The 19,616-nt window shown below is 36.5% G+C and overlaps 1 protein-coding gene and 1 pseudogene across 1 annotated transcript in view; both read right to left on the bottom strand.

Moving 5' to 3' along the window:
• LOC107284459 (cysteine and glycine-rich protein 1) overlaps window positions 1-17,973 on the bottom strand; it is a 29,121-nt gene extending 11,148 nt beyond the window's left edge. The window contains exons 1-2 of the mRNA XM_015812520.1: window positions 17,800-17,973; window positions 2,864-2,976 (exon numbers count right to left, since the gene is read on the bottom strand). Of these exons, the coding sequence (XP_015668006.1) occupies window positions 2,864-2,975 (112 nt within the window). The 5' untranslated portion in view covers window position 2,976; window positions 17,800-17,973. The remainder of the gene's footprint in view (window positions 1-2,863; window positions 2,977-17,799) is intronic.
• A 689-nt stretch (window positions 17,974-18,662) lies between these two features.
• LOC114922336 lies at window positions 18,663-18,795 on the bottom strand (annotated as a pseudogene).
• Between the last annotated feature and the right edge of the window lie 821 nt (window positions 18,796-19,616).

Below are 19,616 nucleotides of genomic sequence, written 5' to 3'. Positions count from 1 at the left end.
TCGTTGCTACAGTAGTATTTATGATTACGGTATCCACTTCTGGGGAAAACATGCCTTCCAGCTACTGTAGCAAGTCAACTTTAAGGAGATCAATCCCTTTAGTGTTTTGAGGGAACTCCAGGTCATGCGCACTATTAGTTATATTTCCTCCTACCAGCTACCATTTACCTTATGCAACAAGCAAAACAAGTCTTAGAATACATGAGATTCCTAAGGCAAAAACAAAAGGTCAGCTGACTGGCATGAATATAAAACAACCCTGGATGCAATAATGGGGCTGTGAGTAAGAACAAAAAGCTTTTTATTAAAATCTAAATATCAGCTGGCTGCAGAGGCTGTTTATCAGATTCCCCACTTCACTGGGGGAGGGAGGTGGCTCTGAATATATAAAATCTACAAATTCACTGTTGAGTAGATCAGAATCACAATAATATCTAGAGTAGAGAGATCAGATGTTAGTATTAAATAATTTTTCACAAATCCATGGAAAAAATCTATATGTAACAATCAAAATATATTTGCTAGCAGTAAATAAGATGCAAAATTATTTAGGCTGTGATTCTACACAAGACTAAGGAGCGATTCTATTTAGTCCACTGAGTCCTACTTATGATTGCTGTGATGTATCTTTCAATAATTCAGGCTTGTGCGTTATACAAACTTCTAACTGAGCAAGAGTATGTCAACAAAATTGAAAATATGTTACTGTAACTAGTGAATGAAACTGAAAAATAATATAATCAACCTTCCCCATTATCTTCCTTGTGTGAATTGTTAGAAGTTTTGTTTTGTATATTTAAAATAACTAATGTACCTTTAGCCTGGAAATAACTAATGTACCTTTAGCCTGGATATCTAAAATTAGTTGTAAAATTCTTCATTTGAAACCTGGGCATTCCTTAGGACAGGGGTCTCCAACCTTGGCAACTTAAGACTTGTGGACTTCAACTCCCAGAATTCCTCAATTCTGGGAGTTGAAGTCCACAAGTCTTAAAGTTGCCAAGGTTGAGGACCCCTGCCCTAGGAAGTGCAGCTTCCTAATTTGCTTTTCCCATGGAAAGGAAAGTAGGGATCAACATTTGACCTAAGTAGGTGGTTTTCTGGTGTGTTTCTTTTTTTAGTCAGAAACTTCCTGATCAGAAACAGGCAACCTACAGTATAGGTTGGTATAATACAATATACAATCTAATGCAGACATGTCATGTGACATCACGCAACGTATCGGAACTTTTTCCCCATTGCTGGCAATGGGGTGGGCGCGGTTTCCTTGTGACGCGTCTGGCCTGCGGGCCGGCAGTTTGATACCCCTGATCTAATGTAATATACAACTTCAGCTGATTGTTATATAATCTTTCGTTAATTCCAAAAGCCCTCTGCAATTGATCAGTTTCATCTTCTAGTAAGAATCATCTGTTTCTGCTTGCAATAGCAAGTCAATGAAAAAGAGCAATAAAACTTATTTATTTATAAAGGGGAAGGGGCCAGAGAAAGGGGACATGTGTGACCACTTGGCATAGTGGGTCTGGCTACTTGTATTCTCTCAGCTTCATTATACATTCACATCTCCCAAAGTTCTCTACTTGCTTCATCAGGTGCAGCAGAGGGACATGCTCTTGGTCCCAACTATTAAAAATCTTATTCAGTGGAACACAGGAATTTTGCCTTTTCTATTGCTACCCTTACTCATTGGAACCCCATCCCCACTTGAAGATTAGACCATGTGTTTCAATGCACATGGACACAGAAGTAGGGTTTATACAACATGGTAAATTATAATGTAACTTAACTAATGTTGGCTTAGAGTGATGAGTAAACCTATTGTAGCTGTTGTACACACGAAGTTTGAACTGTCTTCAGAACTGAAACTAAACAGATCTATAGGTTTTCTCTATTTAAATTATAACAAAGAGGTTAATTTTCCAAATTTTTAACTTTGCCAGGAGCTTATATTTTGACTTATTTTGTGGAATACGAGTGATTTTTTTTTAAAGGGAAAAGGCAATATGTGCACAAATAGAAAGTTATTATGTGACCCCTCTGATAATTTCACTAGGGATTGGCTTTTCTTTAGCCAAAATGAAGGTCAAATTAATGTTTTTCCACCATTAATCCCAGCAGGACAAAGGCTTGGTTTTGGAAAATACATTTTTTTCCAAATACGTTAATGCTAAATTGCATTTTATTGACTTAGGAAGAAGTTGGAATAATAGAACTTGGAGTAGAGCCAAAAACTTTTTTTTTTTGAATAGTTAGAAACGATTTCTCTGGATTTTTAAAACACTGTATTGAAGAAACATATTCATTCTTAGCCTTTGACCTAGCTTTTTATTAACACAATGGAAAAAGTGACTAAGTAATTCCATGCTGAAAAATTAAGTTACTTTTATGTATCTATTATAACATATATAGAACATGGGTTCTTTTTTTCTAGGTGGATTCTTATAGTTTTAACTGTTTTTTTCTTTCTCTCTTCTTCCTTTGTTGGTATACTATTTAAGATTCATATTATATCCTACTAGATCAGCTTGTTCTATTTCATCCCATCCATATCCAAGGAATCTAACAAGCCTTAAATTCAGGAGCTAGGAATTTTAAGGTAAAACAATGAATTAGATAAGAAAAGAGCTACGTAACTATAAATACTTTTGGTGAAAATATGCTTTTCTTTCAACTGATTTTGCAGCAAATCAAAACAAAGATTGCTCTGTGATGACACAGGGCAAAACCCATTGTCATCTTATTCCTCACTGGCAGCTGAAGGAAACTGTTGATATACAATTCTGGTAACAGTAAGTTAGGTACAGTGTATTGGTGTGGTAAAAAAACAAAACCTCTACATAAAATCTTGGACTTGAATACTCACTGCACAAAAAACAGGATTTGTGGAAACTGTTGCCTTCACATTGTACCTCCTCTGCAAAATACACTGTTTTCTGGCATACGCCACACTTCTTGCCTCCACCCCAGTTTGGCATCCTGTAAAGAAAATAAAAGAGATAAATGTAACTCTTCAAAAATAAACGAAGAAGGATGTACGTATTACTTAACTGTGTGTATTGATGAAGCTGCTTTAGAGTCAACAAGTTAAAATCTCTACTGAGAAATTACCCAAATGGCCTTTTAGCAAAATCACATAGAATTCAGGTATTTACTACAGCTCTGTGTAGCTAACAATCATCATAAAAATGAATAATCCCACTGGAAAAATACAAAAATTTCAACAGCATGATAATGGATAAAAAAACAACAAAAACAAAGCTTTATGTCTACCACTGTATTCCAACATTCAGAACATGCCTTCTCCTGGGCTAGAGACCAAAGCCATGACTCTCCTGAAACCAGGAGGTAATAAACAATGGATCTATCTAGAGCAGGGGTAGTCAACCTTGGCTCTTTTATGACTTGTGGACTTCAACTCCCAGAATTCCCGAGCCAGCTAAGCTCCTGAGCCAGCTGGCTCAGGAATTCTGGGAATTGAAGTCCACGAGTCATAAAAGAGCCAAGGTTGACTACCCCTGATCTAGAGAGATGAGGTCTGGGGGAAATTGAGTTTTTTTATCTGATCAGATAGTTAGATCTGAATATAGGAGGAGGCAGTCCCATAGATAAATACATTCAGACCCATGTAAGGTCACAAAGGTGACAACCTGGAAGCCAACTGGAAATCAATATAGCTTCTACAATAGTGGGATCAACTGAGTAAATGGGAGACATACATTGCTGTCTGGACATTCATACAAATTTAATACCAGGTGTAGCTTCTGAATGCTTTTCAAGGGCAGTTCCATGTAGAGTGTATACAGTAATTCAAACAGGAGGTGATTATGGTAAGACTGACTGCAAAAAAGGCTTCCTGATCCAGGAATTGTGGCAATTAATGGAGCAGAGGTAGTTATGCAAGAGCCCTGTTAACCACAGCTTCTATCTGCTCCTTGAGCAGAAGCTTCAAGTCCAGGAAGATTCCCAAGTTGTGGACAAACTTTAAGTGGGAGCCAAATAACGCACTACTCCAGAAACATCTGGCCCATGGACCCAAAGCTATACTGATCTGGATGCAATCAATCCAAATCTATTCTTTTCTACCTTAACAGCCTTTCAAGCACTGGGTCAGCACTTCTACTCCATCTCCTGTTTGACAGAGAGCTGAGATATATAACCAGATATAATCAGCCCCTTGATGCTATCTCACCCCTTGTTGAACTAAACCCATATAAGGAAGGAACCTATTGTTCATTCTGTATCTTTTAATAGCTGTTTAAGACAGGAAACTTAAACAAAGCTTTTCCTATCATTAAAGTATCCTATCAAAAAAAAAAGACATGTAGAGAAGCTTTTTGAAGAGCAGTGCTAATGTAATCAAATAGACAAAAAACAACAACAACACATAGCATCTCATTACAAGGGGGTTGAGTGAGGAAAAGACTAGGCCAGGGCTTTTCAACCAGTGGTACGGGTACCACCTGTGGTACATTGGCACCTGGCAGGTGGTACGCGACCATCTCAGAAAAGTGGTAGTGGGGGAGGGGAATGAGCTGAACCGGTGGTAGCATGGAAAAGCCAGAGCGAGAAATGGCTGGAGCTGCAGGGCTGTCAGGGCTCAGTGGAAGTGCCAGGATCAGCACCAGGCTCCAGCTGGAGCTCGGCGCTGATCCTGGCGCTTCTGCTGAGCCCAGAAGAAGTGCCGATCAGCTGGAATGTTGCAGCTTCTCCAGGGTCTTATGATTTACATTCAGATGCTTGGCAACTGATTCATATTTATGACGGTCACAGTGTCCCGGAGTCATGTGAAGTGACCAAAACCTGCTGCAACCACCCAGCAGACGGGGAGAATAAAAATCAAACACCCCCCACCCCACCCCTGCTGCCAATCCTCAACAGAAATGCTCCCAACAATGAAAACCTCAGACAGGAGGAAGAGCACCGCCGGATGAGCAGGCAGGTGTCTTGCTCGGCTGTGGCTTGGAGGGCACTTTTTTTAGTAACTTTGAACAGTCACTAAGCGAACTGTTGTAAGTCAAGGACTACCTGTACTTCATCACTTTTTTCCTTTTTTTTTTTGGTCATCAAGTTTTTGACACCTTGCTAGGTGACTGGTGGTACTCGGATATTGCCATATCTAAAAGTGGTACAATGGGTGAAAAGGTTGAAAAGTCCTGGACTAGGCATACAAGAAGGAAAGGTCTCCAGTATCTTGAAATAACAAATTTAAGCAAAGCCTGCATTCCTATCTCAGAAAAACGAGGCAGATCTGCTGCAATTCTCTACAAGTTCAATTAGTCTATTCACCCTGTAATTTAAAACCGGATGACCTTCAAGTTTCTTTCCAAAACCTTCTCCAAACAGAGTTGCCCAATGGGCCTGCCTGTGAAGCACAAAACAGAGTCTGAGGTACAAGGAAGTGAAGTCTGAGGTCCATCCTTTTCAAAAGATTTTCCTTTTGATATAAATACCTTGAACTGGATTAAGAATAAGAAAGAAATGTTGTAACATTAGAGGAAAATATAGGTATTTTGTGAATATCAGGACCATCTACTCCCAAACTACTAGATAATATGTTTTGTCCAAAGAAAAAGATGTGTGTAAAATGAAAACTAAAAACAAAACCTGCTATCTTGCCACAACTGCCTTTCCTCATCCTGCAAATTACCTGTGTTTTGTGTTCCTCTCAGCCAAATCATTAGATTACCTTGGATTCCTACAGATTGCCTTAAAAGGAAATAGAACCGACAGGCTCCAGTGGGGTGTTTTTTTTCCCACTAGGGCAGCAGGCCAGGAAAGAAACCAGCCCTGCCTTTCAACAGACAGGAGTGTCCCTAAAGAACTGTTTTAATGTGCAGCCATGACAAGCAATACATATAAAACAAATCCCTTGTGGGTACCCTTGGCAAAGAAAGCCCCATGTGATCTTGACATAGAATGACTAGAGGTCAGAAAGACAAGGTCAAGAATAATTTTCAGTGGCTTCTCATGAGAAATGCATTTCTCAACATGTCTTCTTCTGGATTTGAAACTAATTGAACTACTTCCTGATAACCTGGAATGCCTAATACTTTCAGGTTTTGTGCAAAAGATGTCTGGATTGTGATAAAACTGTGATGAGTGAATAATTAAGGGAAGATATTTGGTTTTTACACTAGAATTCAAGTTTATTTCATTTACCTGCCATCACCTTCACAAAAGGGAACTGTAATTTTTATGCTATCCAAAAATAGCATTTTACAAATTACAATAGAATTCAAAGGTTTTTGTTATTCCAGACTAAGATTAGAATATATTTTATATTGTAATCTTAAATTCTATTTTTCTGGAGAGAAAGAGGGAGGGAGGGAGGGAGGGAGGGAGAGAGAGAGAGAGAGAGAGAGAGAGAGAGAGAGAGAGAGAGAGAGAGAAGTAAGGAGTGGTTGAGGAAGCCACCAAGGGACAAGACCGACTGCCTTGAATGTCAGATCGAATATTTATTACAACTTGAAAGTTACCAATACAATCTGAATCAATAGAGTACTGCCATGAAATATGAAGAGAATATGAAGCATGAAAGAATGCATGAAATTAAATACATCAGCAGAAAGCTTTCAAACTGCAAGAGTCTATCAGCCTGAAAAGGAAATGCACTGGATGTGTCTAATGCCAGTTTCTAATCTTCACATGACGTTGGTTTTATTTCTAATGAGGCCATTGTTAGATAAAAGCCAAAGTTCTGATTAATGCCAATTCAGATTATTTTAATGCAGATAGAATGATAAAAGGAAACTAATAAGCTAACATAATTTAATTTTCCAGTAATCTACTAGAAAATCAGGGAATCAAATAAAATACTCTGGAGGTTACAATCTAATTATACTTAAAGTCATATATACTTATACATTATTAATTTAAAAAGACCCACAGGAAACTGCCTTAGTCTATTCACCTATTTAGCTTACTGTTACCTGGTTTAATTTGGTCTCAAACCCATTCCAGCAGCGCTACGCAAAATCGTTTAAATAGAAATGACAAAGATTAGATTTCAAACTACTATTATTTCAGCCTCTCCCAGAAGAAAAATTAAAGTATAGACATGGATAAGCCATGCTGAGAGCAGGATTAATGTGATGACCTGAAAGTGAAACATTTTCAACAAGTATTTCAGAATCAAGCAAGTTTAAGTATGTGTTTCATCCGTGGAAGAGCAACTGTTGATTGTGCAAGCTAAGTGAGTCCAAAATGAATACAACCACTTTCTCCTCTGTAGCTTTGGGGTTAATACATCTTTAAATATGCTATTAAAGAAGCTGAGTCATTTGGATCAATACTTTCACTTAACAGATTCAATCAGGGTTGCTAAGATAAAGCTTTAGATTTAACCAAAAATATTCTTTGGAATGTAATAAGATTAGTGACTCCAATGTTCTTTAGAAAAACATCCATTTCATTTTATTGGCAACAAAATGTAATACTTTGCCTTTGCTTTGGATTTTTTTTCCAATTTCCTTGTTAAGTCTGCAGTTCTGATATTCTCTAACGATTTATCATCCAAGTCTTAATAACAAGGCCCAAATTTGTTTAGCTTTTAAATCCAGACAAGGTTGTATAGATAGCTATCTGCTGAAACAGCATAATCTCCATTTCAGAAAGCGATGGACTGCACCCACTCAGTTCTTATTTCTGGCGTCAATGATAAATGATTTCATCTAGTCAGTTCTCATTTATACTGATAGGTTCACTTTAACCAGTTTAATCTATTTATAAGAAAATTGATCCAATACAATATTCTTCAAAAATGCAATGAACATGAAAAATACTAGACATAAGTGAAGTCGCAGTTTACCTAAGATATTAAATACAAATCAAAATTCTTTATTTTCAGCAGTGAAGTTGTATACTATATTCATAATGCTGTATTATACCAAGTGCATGAAAGGATTAAACAAAAAACAGTAAACCCAAGCAACTAAGAAATGAAATGAAATTTCCTTCACTACCCCTCTCCATATATTCCAATTCCTGTAAATCATCCTCGCTTCCATGTCCACATCAGGTCTTCTCTTTAAATCTCACTTCTCTTTGTGAGAAACTCATTAACCTTACTCAACCACTACTTTCTCTATCTTTTTTTTCTTCTCAATCCATTCATTTATACCTTACATGTGTTTTGATATTTGATCTCATTCAGTGTTTAAGATCAAACTACCGTACCTTAACATGCTTTAGTTGTATTCTTACAAGAAAGTACAGCAAGGAGATTTAGATGGAAATGTAGTTGATAATTATGTTAGATATAAAGAAAATACAGGAAAAATTGCCAAAAACAGATGTTAAAGAGATACTAGCATTTATCAAATGGTGTATAATTGGAACCATTTTCCTCCAGAGATTAGAATTACCTCAATCCTATTAGCCTCTTGTAAGGCCCTAAATACTTGGTTATGTGCTGGGCCTGAGTATATGAAAGTCCTGTCTCCTGGTTGTGTTCACAAACATTGATTGTGACAACCTCTTTAGCTATTATTTATTTTAACTTTTCTATTTATAATGGCAAATTGTTTTTCTTTTTTTTTTTTTTTAAGATTGTCCACCGCCAAGAATCAATTCCTGAAATGGTTGGCCATACAAATTGGAGAATTGGATGAGAAACACATCGTAGCAGTTCTGGGGCATACAAAGTGAGATGGATGAGAAGATTAGTAAGATAACCTGATTAAATGCGCAGTAGTCTGTTTGCTTGAATTTGGATATCATCTGTTGTATTTCAGGAAATAAAAAGGTCACCGATACAGTTCCATATGGAATGGAAACTTACACATAATTCTCAGCATTTAATAAACTGAGAGTAGAAGTGCAGGAAATATCTGCAAAGCACACGATCTAAATCCTTTCCTAAAACTAATGGGAAGCATCTGGAAATATTTTCTCTATGCAACAAAAAAGTGTATTTACATAATAACAACTACAGAAACCCCAATGGAATTTTGAAGTTATTAATCAAATCAGATGTTTTACTATAAACAATAATCAGCATAATCAAACAGAAATAGCTTCAGTTTTCTAAATATTTATTCTGAAAGCACAGATGTTTAGTGAATAATTTCCTCTGAAATTATTATAAATATGAAATGTATATGGTCACCATCTTAAAAATAATTCTGGATGGTTCAGAACCCAAAACAATAAAAACAGCACAAATACAATTGTTCTTTTATACACGCACCATGGCATCTTATACATAATCCCAGTCAACAATATATGATCAAACACTTCTTATTTATAATATTTGTTAAATTTATTTGCCACCTAGCTTGCTGTGGGCTACTCTAGGTGGCTTGGTTTTATACATTTTAATTATTAAATTTATTTGGTTTTATACTTTTTAAATATTCAGAATACCTCCTCTCCTAGTTAAGTGACGGTTTTCAGATTGTAATTATTCTGCCTAATGATTCAGATAACGGAAGCAATTCCTCTTCTAGTGCCTATTACACAATTTAAAGAAAGAAATTGAAATGCTTCAGGATCGTTACAAAGGTGAAAGCATTCTTTGGGATAAAAGGCAACTACCATTTTTGTCATTTTTCTAGGCAGATTGATAGAAGTTTAGAGATTTATTTATTGATCTTTTTCAGATTGTAGATCTGAACCAAAATTCAAATATAATTTCCATTTATGTTCTTCTGTAACTTTTAGGTAAAGCTTTTTTAAACACTTAAGTTTACACAGTTATCCATAGTGTTAGTACCCATTTCTTATTCAGATTTTTAATTAGTAATTACTGGGCAAAAAAATAAAACAAAAAAAATTCCAACTTTGTAGGAAACCAAAGAGTACCAGGCAATAGTCTATGGAGGGTATAAGAACTGGAAGCCAAGGGACTTTGCCATTACTTGCTCCAGCTGCAATCGGAACTTCCAAAGGATACTAAGTTCACACTTCCTTTGCTAACCACGTTTGGAAATTAATTACAGGTAGTCCTCAACTTACGACCACAACTGAGCTCAACATTTATGTTGTTAAGTGAAACATTTGTTAAGTGAATTTTGCTCCATTTTAGGGCATTTGCCACAGTTGTTAAAAGTGAATCACTGCAGTTGATAAGTTAGTAACCTGGTTGTTAAGTGAATCTGGCTTCCCCATTGACTTTGCTTGTCAGAAGATTGCAAATGTGATCACATGATCCTGGGTCGCTGCAACGGTCATAAGTATGAACCAGTTGCCAAGCATCTAAATTTTGATCAAATGATCATGGGGATGCTGCAAAGGTTGTAACTGTGAAAACGGTCATAAGTCACTTTTTTCAATGCTGTTGTAACTCTGAATGGTCACTAAGTAAACTGTTGTAGGTTAAGAACTACTTGCATTAGCTGCTTTAAGAAAGTTGGACATCTTCAAAGTGACAAGGCTGGAGACACTGGGTGAGTGCCTTCAATCCTTACAAGGTTTGGCTAAACAGATTAAGGCTTTATAAACATTGGAATATTGATTTTGAGTATTAAGGCTTGGAAATTAATCCTAAAGAATGTATTTTTGTGGGGAAAAATATTTTTGATATTGGAGACATAACAAAAGACTTAACAAGATAAGCAACTTATAATGGCATTCAGAGACATTATTGAGGAATTGCATCAGGACCTTGAATCATTGATATCAGTCTTGTTTGTTCTTAGGAATAGTCAGTTCCCAGATGAAGCACTTATAAAAAAGGATTTGCAATAAAATCTAGGAACATGAATAAAAATTTGTTATTAGGCATACAAAAAATAATTAGATGAGGTTGTAAAAATTAAGAAGAAAATAAAAATGTCAATTGTGGAGAGTAATTGGAATAATGTCTTCATTTTAGATTGACAAAAGAGGCTTTTTAAAGTTTTGAAGACATTTGAGGCAAGACATTTGGATGGATTAAGGAGCAAGTTTGTTTATGCCAAAAAACCAAGTTTGTTTACACAATAGAAAGGAACACAAAGTTAATTTATTTGATCAAGGTTAAAATGGGACATATTCTTTTTGGATTTGCTGACATCCAAAGTAGAAAAATATTGGGAATTGGATTTATTTACAGTTAACATGTTGGAATCTTTGTCTCTACAGTCAATTCATATATCTTACTCTGAGAGGATCCAAATTGTCTTAGTATCTAATTGTCTTTGTACTTCATGTAAGAAATCTTTGTGAGCTTGTTCTCTTTAAAGGAGATATTGTCCTTCTTTGTCATGTTAAATTTCAGCCTTTTGTTTATACTGGGGTACTGGGACCACTTGATGCAGTCTAAATGTGGATTTCTTAAAGTTGAGATATGGAATGATGAGCTTTGCATTTTTTAATATTATTTTAGGACTTTCCTTGGACTTCTTGCTGACTCCTTGACTGGAGAAGACGCTACACATTAGATTTGCCTGTAATTCAGATTTGAGTTGTGGGATGAACTATTTTATATTTGCTAATTAAGAGGAGGTGAAAAGATAATAAAATTGATTATACTTGAGGTGGCAACAATGGAGAAGTCACTTTCTTAAGATATTTTCTTTTTCTATTTTTTTTGTTTTCTTGCACTTTTTTAAACCCCTCTTTCTATTTTTTCTTTTTTAGCTTGTATTATCTTTTGCTATTGTAATTAAAACTTTTATTAAAATTATTTAAAAAATGAAAATTAGTGCATCAAAGACCACAAATACTTGGGTTTGATAAGGAAAATGGAGCATGCAATTGCAGGATATACATAAATGTCAAAAAGCTAGACCAAGTATATGAATTTGTGTATCTTAGTATATTTTTTTCTAAAATTAAAGGAACTGAGTGGAGTAATTTTAAAATGTGCAAATGCAGGTAGAAATATAAGAGTACTTCTGCCCATACTGGAAGTGAGAATTGAATGTGTCAAAAGAAATGTAAAACTCCAACATGTTAGTTAAGAAGTATAGGTGGTTTTTAGAAAAAGAAAAACTAGAATCAAGAAGAATGGGTTTTGAATGAATGTAGATTTCATATAAAAGTGGAAGACTTCTATGAAAGAACAATAGGTTGAGGTGATTTAGTCCTAAAATGAGGGTCCAATTGCAGAATAAATGTATGAAAGAAGAGTGAATGGACAGAGAAAAAAAGGAATGATACAGGTATTTATCTCATGCCATTAATAATGTTGGCGTATTTTGGCATTTTATTTCTTACCGCCTTTCTGTGCTCTATATAAAATTATTCACCTGAAATGGGCATGTATATTTATTAGTAATATGATTTAGAATTACATATAGTCCTTGATTTACGATTACAATTGGACTGGAACTTCTATCACTTGTGAATTGTGCCCAGTTTTACAACTTTTTTTTTGCTGTGGATGTTAAGCAAACCTGGTTTCTCTCATTGATTTTGCTTGTCACAAGTCAGCTGGGACAGTTGCAAATGCTGATCACAGAACCCAATGACGCTGCAACCATTGTAAATACAGGCTGGTTGCCAAGGGCCCAATTTTTTGTCTTTTGACTGTAGTGACATTGCAGTCGTTGAAAATGTGAAGATCAGTTGGAAGTCACTTTATACAGCACTGTTGTAACTTCAAATGGTCACTAAATGATTGGTTGTAAGTTGAGGATTACCTGTACCTATGTAACATTAAATTGGTGGCAAATATATTTTTCTTAAGGACATTCATGTATCTGTTCCATTTGAGAACATGCCTGTTATTAGGAGCAAGTTTTTGATTACACCATCCCATGCAGAAAGTTGTATTTACTGTATTATATTCAATCATTATTCTGTTATGAGAATAAAATTGTTTGAGTATATCTACATAAAAATGGTAATACCATTGTGTTTTCTTAAGGATCCTATTGGTCCACTTAGTTATCCATGTAGTCTGTATCACTTTTATTCATATTTATAACTTGCCTTTTGTTCAGAAGCATAAGGTAGTATACAGCAGGGCTTTTCAACCTTTTCACCCATTGTACTTTTAGGATATGGCAGTATCTGAGTACCACCAGTCGCCTAGCAAGGTGTCAAAAACTTGATGACCAAAAAAAAAAAAAAGGAAAAAAGTGATGAAGTACAGGTAGTCCTCGACTTACAACAGTTCGCTTAGTGACTGTCCGAAGTTACAATGGCACTGAAAAAAGTGCCCCCCAAGCTACAGCCGAGCAAGACACCTGCCTGCCCAAATGGTGACGTTCTTCCTCCTGTCCGAGGTTTTCATTGCTGTGAGCATTTCTGTTGAGGATTGGCAGCGGGGGTGGGGTGGGGGGTGTTTGGTTTTTATTTCCCCCGTCTGTTGGGTGGTTGCAGCAGGTTTTGGTCACTTCACATAACCCTGGGACACTGTGACCGTCATAAATATGAATCAGTTGCCAAGCATCTGAATGTTAATCACAAGACCCTGGAGATGCTGCAACATTCCAGCTGATTGATGCTTCTTCTGGGCTCAGCAGAAGTGCCAGGATCAGCGCCAAACTCCAGCTGGAGCCTGGCACTGATCCTGGCACTTCCGCTGAGCCCTGACAGCCCTGCAGCTCCAGCCATCTCTCGCTCAGGCTTGTGCCGTGCTGCTACTGGTTCAGCTCATTCCCCTCCCCTGCTACCACTTTTCTAGGATGGTCGCATACCACCTGCCAGGTGCCAATGTACCACAGGTGATACCCATACCACTGGTTGAAAAGCCCTGGTATACAGAATGCTTCTTCCATCTCTTTACCCCTACAACAATGCGATGTAGCTTGGGCTGAGAAAAGTAATTGACCCAAAGTCACCCATTGCCCTTCCATGGCTGAGGATGGATATGAATTTGGATTCCTCTTGTACAAGTCAATCATATTAATTATTATACCAGGGTGACTACTTACTCACTGACCTATTGTATATTCCACCTTTCCATTTTGGGAAGCTCAAGGTGGCTTAGAGGCAATGCAAAAAGATATAACATCTTGTGATGAGACAAGTTTGTTATTCTACTAGACTGCAAGAGTTAATAACCCATTTTTTTTATACTAACAGACAGCCAGTAAGCTAAAAGCAAGCCAGGAGGAAACAGTTGACAGTTGGATAGAGTACAAATTGGGGAAACAAAAATGATCAGAATGAGATTATGTAAAAATTGGTTGCCTTGTGATAATCATTCTGTTTAAGCACTCAGAAAGAGTTGTTTGTTGTATCTCTAAAGATATACTAGCCTTAGTATAGATGATCCTTTCCATCTTTCCCCCCATCTTTTAGAAAAACAATTTAAAGTTTTAATTGTTAATAATCAAGTTGTTTTCTGAGAACATCAGAATCAGAATATGAATCCTTCTAGTAGCTGTAGATATTGTAATACCAGAAAAGTATGAATAAGAAGACAATCTCAATGCAAGAAAATTAATATTGGGGAATTCAGTACTTATTTGAAAACTCTGGTTTCAGAGGGCTAGAGAGTAGATTAGACTAAAAAAAGAAAGGGGAAAAATACCCTCCACATTATTACTAAGAAAAGTACATGGGCGTGGTTCATGTAATCACCAGAGATTGACTCATGGTATATTCTACTTTTCCTTATTTAAGATTATAGATACATGCTAATTCACATATAAGGGAAGTCTGGGTCTGGACTAAATAATCCATGTTCTCCACTGTATAGGAAACAGTTGCTTTACCCTATTGTTTTCTTTTGTTTTGCTTTAGGCAGATGCAACTTTTTATCCTGCTGCAGTTGTGGAGAAAGATGATTAGAAGCTCACCTTACACGTTTTGAGAATAAATAGGAATTGCTAGATCATGTTCCATTTAAATTGCTAATAAAAACCAATTTCTTTGGAATCCAATTCTGATCCTTCAAACACATTCATTTTTTTTGGCAGCAATACAAAAATGCTTTGCCACTGCCTTATTCTAGGTTATATTCAAGTTTTGAGTCTAACTTATAGCCCCTTCAGTATCATATGGGTTAATTTCTGAACTCCATAAATCAACCAGATGCTGCCATATGTTGATCATTTAATACTTCTCATTTAAGAAGCATCTAAATTTTCTTCCTCACAATCCTGTTCTGGTCTCCTTCACACGCAAACATACAAAATACATATAATTGATGTTTTCATTATAGATGAGAAACTGATATTGAAAGGATACTATAACATGAAACCAAGTTTGATTTTGACTTAATGTCTTGTGTGACTCTAATAAATTGTGCATTGAAACCATAGTTTACAACTTAACCTACTGTGTGAAACCAGCCAGTTCAACAAAACTCAAATAAGCACAGGAGAGCACATGTTAATCCAGTCAGAGATTTGCCATCTAATTTCAGGTAGCCTCTTCATTCTGTCAGACAAAACTGTGCAGAGACACAGCTATCATTCAAATATTAAAAAAATTAAAAAAAATCCATATAAAAACACAACCAGAAGCAAAACTGTTTTCTTTGGTTGTTATGTCAACGTGTTAAAAGTTTACAGTCTGTTGCTCTTAGCAAGCTTCAAAGCTTAGTCTATTGCGGAAGAAACAGTCACTGATCAGACTATTGAGTAACAGAATTTTTACCATAAATGGACATCCTTTAGATGAGTCAAATTCTTAAGAAGTACTGTACTACACCAAGTAAGATGACATTATTCCTATGTAGCACTATTGTACCTAGAACCTTTCCCCACAAGCATGATAGATGCTGGTCCCTTTTATGGAGTATTCAATGAACTGTGGTTAAAACAATCCATGGTTTACCAAGATGTGTGAACCCACTGACAAAGTTTATATAGCAGGCTATATTATATTGTTGTTTGCTTAATTGTGATTTGTAAGCCAAGCTCAGCACAATATATAAAACCAGATATCAGCACTTACTCTCATTTCTGTATAAAAATGTGAGCCTCATGATATTAGACTTAGTATTATTTATGCATCTTAAAACAAAGTGGAGGGTTAGAAAAACTATAAAATGCAAACGATCCCAGTGCATTATGAATATAGGGGCTGGCGTTAACTGTAAAGTACAATTTACACTGGCATTTTCCTTTATTTATTTATTTTTTAAGAATAGCATGGCACATTACTATGTATGGGGGCTATTTTCACTTTTCCCCAGTCCATAATATTCTCTTCTTTCTCACATAAAAATATAGCTCCATTTCAGTAAAAGGAGTTTTTATCATATATTTAATGAGATACGGGCTCTACCCATATGGTGCATTCACCTTGAAAGTCAGAGAAAGAGACATAATCACAGACTGAATATCCTCAGTGTCTAAGATAGCAGTGGGTGTGCAGCATATTCTGCAGTTCTGAAAGAATGAGTCCAAGGTTTTCTGTCAGCTCAAATCACCTTGTCAGTCAGACTGATAATTTATAATTAAAGTGCTAGAAATAATAACCTTAAGTGTTTTGTTACAGAATAGAAGACATTTTTTATGTTATTCAGATCAAGGATTTTATCAAGAACCCTAGAGATAAGCACCTGAGGCCATTAAAATTTCATCAGACTGTTTTATATTTTAAAAATTAATGTAGCAAAGGCCACTTTTTCATAACAGTGAGAGAATCTCATTTAGAATAGTGTAAGTAGGTTGTGGTCTACTAGAATACCTANACAGAATAGAAGACATTTTTTATGTTATTCAGATCAAGGATTTTATCAAGAACCCTAGAGATAAGCACCTGAGGCCATTAAAATTTCATCAGACTGTTTTATATTTTAAAAATTAATGTAGCAAAGGCCACTTTTTCATAACAGTGAGAGAATCTCATTTAGAATAGTGTAAGTAGGTTGTGGTCTACTAGAATACCTAGTCTACAGATTTCATCTGAACATAAAAAAAATCTCAAGTAAAAGAAGTTTGGCCATGAAATCAGGTTTTTTGGGTTATAGGGTAGATAGCTGGCTGTTTTCTCCTTTGATAGAATAATCTTCTCAATAATCTTTTTTTTTTGTAAATTACTGCATTAAACAGGAGTTCAGCAAGATAAAGTTAGCAGATGCCCACCAACTAAAGAGCTAAATGTGCCTCTCACCCTATGCCAGTATTTTTAATTATGGTTTATTGATGAAACTATGGTAGGCTAGATCACACAGATTAAGCAAACTACAGTTTACTAACTGCAATAACCTCTCACAATACAGGTTAGCAAAAACAAACTATGTTCTCTCTTACAACTCATCTAACGACTTTAAGACATACTCTAGTGTCATTCCACAGCCTGACATCCTCCAACTGTGTCAGGAGTGCAATTCCCATAAATCTCTTAACACCAGGAAGGAAGTAAAGTGCACACAGACTGATCACCTCAAGAATGGAGTGCTTGTAACCTTCTTCTCATTCAAGAATCCTGGTAACAGCTTTCCCAACTCTGTCGAGTTATCTATCTCTAAATATCAAGAAAGATTCCACAGCGGTAAATACAAAGGCAAACATGTGTAGGAAACGGCACCCTATTACTACTTCACTGGACCCCGAAATGTTGCCAATATCTGGAGTGAGAACTGTCATATACTGAAGGGGGGAAACAGGAAATACTGTAACTAGAGTAAGTTTGCTGTTCAGGCACCCTTTAGAAGACAGAGTCACTGAGTTAGTTCATCGGGGCTTTTGCTGCAGAGGGTCAATGTTTTGGAATAAAGCAGCGAGTCTGATCAGGCACACAGCAAAACTACTCTTTTCAAGGGGTAGGGGAGCGAAAATTTAACGGTAACTCACCCCCCTTTTTTTAAACTTACTGGGTGGGTTAATTTGCGAGCGGCGCGCAAATCGCCTCCCGTTTTCAAATGGGGATTTCCTAAGTCAGGCAAGGAGCAAGAGATTGGCGGCGCTCCTTTCACACGGATCGCTGGCAGCTGAGATTGATCCCGGAGGACGGCAAAAGCACAAGCCTTACCTGGTTAAGCTGGCGTTGGTCGCTCCGACGTCCTGTTTCTGGCACCCGAGCTGGCGTGGCACAGAAATTCGCGAAGAAGTGGGTTGTTTTGTTCTCTCCGGGAGAAGGCGGGTCCCCAAGCAGCGCCCAGCCAGCCCGAAGAGGCTCGAAAGGGAGGGCCGCGTTGGGTTGAGGTTGACCCTTTCTTTTCCTTTTTTTGCACTCAACACCACAAACGGGCTGATGTCATCACAAGGGCCTCCGGTGTTTCCTGAAGCAATCGAAGCAGGCTGGCAAGCAATAAGGCGGGACTTGCTGCCTCTCCGGGAGCCGGACAAGACGGATCTTCAGAACGCAACTCTTTACTTGGTCCTAAAAGGAACTTTCCAGTGGACCTGAAAACTGATGACTTTCTTTTTTTTTTATTAAAAGTTTTATAAAAATTATAATATAAACCCCCATACCCATCCCAAACCCCCTCCCTCTCCCCCACTTCCCAGAGCTGAACACAGGGTTACAAATATAATAATCATAATCTAACTAACATTAACCAACTATTTAAATAACCAAGTCCATAACACGCTTTAACTCCCTTTTAACATAAATTTAAACAAATTAAAATTAAACAATAATAATAAACAAATTAACAACCTAATTGTTAAACAATACAGTACTAATACTAAAAAAATAATAATATAATAATAATAATCTAAAATTTACTCATAAGCCAAACGGAACTTTTTAGTCCCATATTTATTCTGAATATAATCTATCCATCTTCTCCAGACCAAAGTGTATCTTTCTTGTGATTGATCCTTCAAATAAGCAGAAATCTTGGCCATTTCTGCTAAATTTGACACTTTAAGCATCCATTCTTCTATAGTAGGCAAGCAGTCCTTCTTCCAATATTGCCCTACTAATAATCTTGCAGCTGTTATCAAATTCAACATCAAATTTGAGCCTCACCCTGGGAAAACCTCCTTCATGATCAAGGTGTCTCCCCTGCCAGGTAAGTATAAAACTGATGACTTTCTTGAGTTGCTAAACTACAACTCCCTGCTGTTCTGGGTAGCGCACTTTTGCTGAAAAATCTGTCAACATCTGGAAAGCCCCCAATTCCCCAACTGACTTTTTAAACAACACAGGGACCTTGGCACTTTTGAAGACATTTTTTACAAACTTGGCAACTTTAAGATGTTTGGACTTCAACTCCCAGAATTCTCCATTAGCTTTCATTAATGGGTTGTGGAAGCTGTTGGAACCGAAGTACAAAATTTACAGTGACTTTCAACAAATGCTTCACAACCAAAGTGTAGGCATCTTTAGCAGCCATATTTCTGTAATAAATGCAAAATGAGGGATTTGAAATCTAGTTTATTTCATTGCATCTTTCTACATTTCATCATTTTAATTTTTTAGTTATCCCCATTGCTAAAATAGTGAAATGTTATCTTTATAAATAACTGTACACAGTGAATTACTTATTCATTTATAAATTTTAGATACCTTAATGATTGTATTGTTTACTATTGCTGTTTTTTTTAAAGGAAGCAAAGAATTGATTCATGTGTTTAAAATGTTATTAGTTGATGAAGTAACATTTTCCTCCCACAGAGTAACAATCAGGGATAGTCAACCTTGGCTCTTTTATGACTCGTGGACTTCAACTCCCGGAATTCCTGAGCCAGCAATACTGGGAGTTGAAGTCCACGAGTCATAAAAGAGCCAAGGTTGACTACCCCTGGAACTGATATCATAAAACACACAACCATTCTAATTTTGAATAAGAGCTCAGAATGCAGATGCCTCCTGCTGTTAAATTGCAATACTACACTCGG

Source organism: Protobothrops mucrosquamatus, unplaced genomic scaffold, assembly GCF_001527695.2.
Source record: "Protobothrops mucrosquamatus isolate PMUCROS unplaced genomic scaffold, P.Mucros_1.0 scaffold94, whole genome shotgun sequence".
Classification (NCBI taxonomy): Eukaryota; Metazoa; Chordata; class Lepidosauria; order Squamata; family Viperidae; genus Protobothrops; species Protobothrops mucrosquamatus.
The sequence above is the reverse complement of the archived record's forward strand: the minus strand, read 5'-3'. Positions and strand labels throughout refer to the sequence as shown.